At 37.5% G+C, this 4597-nt stretch overlaps 1 protein-coding gene across 1 annotated transcript; it reads left to right on the forward strand.

Annotated features, from left to right (window-relative positions):
- The first annotated feature begins 2166 nt into the window (after nucleotides 1-2166).
- Nucleotides 2167-4597, forward strand: LOC104449433 (40S ribosomal protein S7). Its single transcript, XM_010063590.3, has 6 exons — nucleotides 2167-2324; nucleotides 3032-3116; nucleotides 3204-3277; nucleotides 3379-3502; nucleotides 4003-4185; nucleotides 4296-4597. The coding sequence occupies exons 2-6, from the start codon at nucleotides 3042-3044 to the stop codon at nucleotides 4413-4415; spliced, it is 576 nt and encodes a 191-aa protein (XP_010061892.1). The 5' UTR covers nucleotides 2167-2324; nucleotides 3032-3041; the 3' UTR covers nucleotides 4416-4597.

A 4597-nucleotide genomic window follows, 5' to 3' on the forward strand; every position in this document is an offset into this window, starting at 1 on the left:
AGCTGAGAATGCTAATGTAACGATTGCTGCCAAGTCTTTCATATCGCGAAAGGGCTGCGACCGACCGATAGCCAAAGTTAGGTTCACTTCTGCGACAGTCTTAAACTTCCCGTCATTCATTGGCAGCAATTACAAAGCTATCAAGAACGTTGTTGGCTGTCTCCTCGACGCATAAGAAAGATGATGAATCGTCAAATGAAAGCGCTTTAACATACGACGACGAGGGGAGTGGATTATATTTTGGTTCTCCATCGACATGATTTTGGTTCGGTTCATAAATTCAGGAAACCAATTTGAAATCGAATAATACTGTGTATTCATGCTTTTGGAAGGACTTGAAAATGGTACGTTCACATCGAGTGCGAGAGTGCGAGAATCATCTGTCCATACGCTCTGCCTGCTGTCCTCAAAACGTCTCTAGAGAATTTAAGGCCAATAATATTGTCCAAAAAATCTTAAACCCATTACATGACCGTCAATTTGATAATAAACTTTTCACTTTGACCAATATAGTCCTAAATATGTTAACAGTTTTTCAATGTAATCGTTCATTAATTTAGGTTGAAAATTGCTGGTATAACGGTTTAGTCAACGTTGGCCATTTCACATGTCACAAGTCACTGAGAGGTGAGAAAGAAATGAATCAAAATGAGGTCATTTGCAACTTAAAAAAAGAAGAAGAAAAATCTAATTTTTTTTTCCCTCTCTTCTTACTTTTTTTTTTTTTTCCGACCCCACTCTTCGTCTCCTTCACCGGCCATAGGCAAGAAACTCGGCCCTCACCAGTGGATGTGAAATGCACCTGAAATAAGAGTTCGCACACATGATTTCATAGATCCGGTAATCATGTTGTGTGCACTTTGTTTGAGTTGAAATCTCTGATAAACTATTTCACATGCGTTTTATCCGATCGATCAAAGCTTCACCAATGGGAGCTTCAGCTTCTTCCTCCGCTCCCTAACCTCACTTCCTTACTCCCACAAGCTCTCCATGGGAGTGAAGAAGATGAATAGAAAAAAAAAAACAAGAAAAAAGAAAAAGAAAAGGGAGAAAAAGGGAAAATTTAGATGAAATTATATAAATCATTCATGTCCATGCTACCATGTAGGATACCTAACGTTGACTGGTCATCACGTTAACGATTTACAATCAAAATTAGCCGGATGGATTACATTGAAAAGTTTAACAATTAAATTGGAGGTGTACAATAAGTTTAGGATTCTTAGGACAATTTTCAAAGAAAAAAATATATATACAGATGAAATGTTTTGGCATCTTCGCAGACAAAAATGCATGGATATAGTATATATGCTTAGCAGTGAAACTTTTTTTTGGAGATAATCAATCACGTAAGTCATATAAGATGACATTAGTATTCTTTTAATGTTGCAATCAAATGATATTGTAAACTAGAATTCACGTAATAGTCTAAATTTGCTCAAATATTCATGGAGGTAGGTAATCAAGTAGGATTTTCAAACTAAACAGTCTAATCGGATTACACTAAGCAGGTTAATTTTGCATATTAATGGCTAAAGACAAAAAAATAAATACTTATAAAAACTCGATTAGGTTAAACTTAAACTCTCCCCCATTAATTATACTTATCAATTGCCAAAGATTAAAAAAAGAAGAAGATGTATATTACAATTCTTAATCTAAGTATTTATTACTTCATTCGTGGGAAGTTTCAGAAACTTGACACAATAAGAAGGCAGGTCCTCTCCACTGAAGTAGATCTAAAGGAAAATCAATAATATCAAAATAAGTTCGATTATTATATGAACGGATGGCTATAAAATGACATGAAAAAATTAAAATTTAATCGATAGCCATTTGTCAAATTTATTTGTGTAGCCATTACATATGTGTCCCGTATTTTTTTTTTCGGAAGAAAGAGTATTTTATGTATATATATCATAAAGTCATAATCGCGTAATTAATCAATCACATTGCTTACATGATATCATCTTGATAAATTAATGTGTTTGAAAGATGACGGGTTAAATAATTTTCAAATATAATAAGCGTATATTTTACATGAAAATTACTTGGGTAGGAGGGACCATTATTTGATTAATTCGTGATATTTATGGGGAGCTTTAGCTTTACCCCATAAAAACAAGAGGAGAGAGAAACCAAATATTATGGGAAACGAATCTCCACCGTCCATCACGAGGGCTAGGGTTACACTGTCTTCCCTTGCTTTATAAACCTTCTTTCTCCATTTCGACCTCCCTCCCTCCTCCGTCAGGCACCTCAAGCAGGCTTCCTTCGAGCTTCTTGGCCTTCGACGTGCCGACTCTCGGTACACCTTCTTGAACGTGAGTACATCTGAATCAATTTCTTATCTTCCTACCAACTTGATGTTAATTACGAATTCCTCCGTCGTCGTCAGAATGTCGATTCTTGCAATACATTCTTGCTCCTGTGATGTGTTTGTATTGCTCGAGCTGAGCAGTTTTCGTTGGATTGACTTTAAGGGAAAGTGGTCATTGATGTGTTTGGGGCGCACCCTTTTGTTTTCTTGGGTTTGTTGTGGATTGGATTTGAACTTTCCTCTGTGAACCAGCCTCGTTCTTTAAATTTGAGTTTTTCTGGTGCTTCATGTATGCCGGGTTTTTTTGAGGGGTTCTCAATTGTCATTTGGGGTGAATGGTGACTTAGAGTCTAGGGGTAGTTGAGAGGACTAGTAAGGGCTCGACAGAGCAAGCCTTTGGAGAATGGACCTATTGTGCTGCAAAAAAAAATTCGATTTTTGCGAGGTTTTAGTTCCATCTGCAATTCTAGACAGTTTTTCACTGTTTTTGCTGTTGGTTATGCCCTTAATAGCTTGTATTTCAATTTGATGTCCAGTTTAAAGTGATTAAGTTACTTAGCACGTGCCTAAATAAATTCGATAAAATGGTACCTTTTTTCTCATGTGCCAGTCGACAATGTCTCTCGATTTGCAATTTCTGAAGACGTCGGTTAGTCGTAGGTGACACTCATTACATTGTTGTTGATATTTGACTGCTTTGGATGGAAATAGATCTGTCAAGATGTACACCTCCAGGAGGAAGATCCAGAAGGACAAGGATGTTGAACCCTCCGAATTTGAGGAGATGGTCGCACAGGTCAGTGCCGTGCAGATGTGTGTAGCTTTCTCTTATGTTCTGGTGTTGCATTATATGATTTCGAAGTTCAATTTGATGTTGTTGCAGACATTCTTCGACTTGGAGAACACCAACCAGGAGCTGAAAAGTGAACTGAAAGATCTTTTCATTAATTCTGCAGTGTATGACTATCACTACATGGATTTCAGAAACAATGCTTTTAAATCTGTTCCTTTTATAGGCTTGTCAATGATCTGACTCAATTTCATTATATTGTCTCTAGTGAAATGGACATTGCTGGGAACCGCAAGGCTGTTGTCATCTTTGTCCCCTTTAGACTGAGGAAAGCTTTCCGCAAGGTTCACCTGCGTCTTGTTAGGGAGCTGGAGAAGAAATTCAGTGGCAAGGTTTGTGTTCTTTGAAAGGAATCACTGTACTCTGGCAGTGCGTGGAGTGAAATTTTGTTTGACTTAGGGTAGGAAATAAGGTAGTAGCAGTGCTTCCAGTTGATAACACAGCAATCATGTGTCAAAGTCTTCTATATCTAGATAATGAGACATTTATATGTGCTATAAATGATGCTGTCTCTCAGTATTTGGTTCTGGTAAGGTGAGGATACTTCTGATTGTTATGATATTGGAGAATTTTCAACTTTTAGTATCTTGCCGTAAAAAGAAAACATTCCTTTCATTTGATTCGGGAGTCAATGTGGAAGACATCAATTTTGTGGTTTGCATTACAATTGTCAAGCCTTTTGGGTTATGAATAATCATGTTAATATTGGGAATTCTAGTATTCGGGAATTCTAGATGTCAAAGAGTAGTGAGTTGTGATGAGTGCTTGAAGTTCATGCAATTTTAGGGCATGAAATTGGCTGCATGCATTGAATTCATTGTTATTTTTGTAGGATGTAGTCCTTCTTGCCTCCCGCAGAATAGTGCGGCCACCAAAGAAAGGCTCTGCTGCTCAGAGACCCCGTACCCGCACCTTAACAGCTGTTCACGATGCTATGCTGGAGGATGTGGTGTTTCCAGCCGAGATTGTTGGAAAACGTGTCAGATACCGCCTTGATGGATCTAAGATAATGAAGGTCGTTTCACATGTCTCTTGAGTGAAATACAATCACAAGAAAATTCCTGTTATAGTTTTATTAGAGACTTGGAGCTGCTCTAACTTACAGCTGTTGTATGGTTTGTACAGATTTTCTTGGATCCCAAGGAGCGCAACAACACCGAGAACAAGTTGGAGACCTTTGGAGGAGTTTACAGGAAACTTACAGGAAAAGATGTAGTGTTCGAATATCCGATTACAGAGGCTTGAGGAGCTTATCTTTGTGGAACCGATGTTTTTTTTGGAGAGTTTAGTTTGCATTGAATAGAATGTCATTTGAAATTTTGACTGCTTAATATTTGATTCTGTGTCCTACATTGGAAAAATGAAGCTTGGGTTTGGTACTTCTCATAAAATTTCTTTCTCCTCCTAAGTTTCTTTTAAATACTTAA

The sequence above is a fragment of the Eucalyptus grandis genome, chromosome 6 (genome assembly GCF_016545825.1).
Source record: "Eucalyptus grandis isolate ANBG69807.140 chromosome 6, ASM1654582v1, whole genome shotgun sequence".
NCBI lineage: Eukaryota > Viridiplantae > Streptophyta > Magnoliopsida > Myrtales > Myrtaceae > Eucalyptus > Eucalyptus grandis.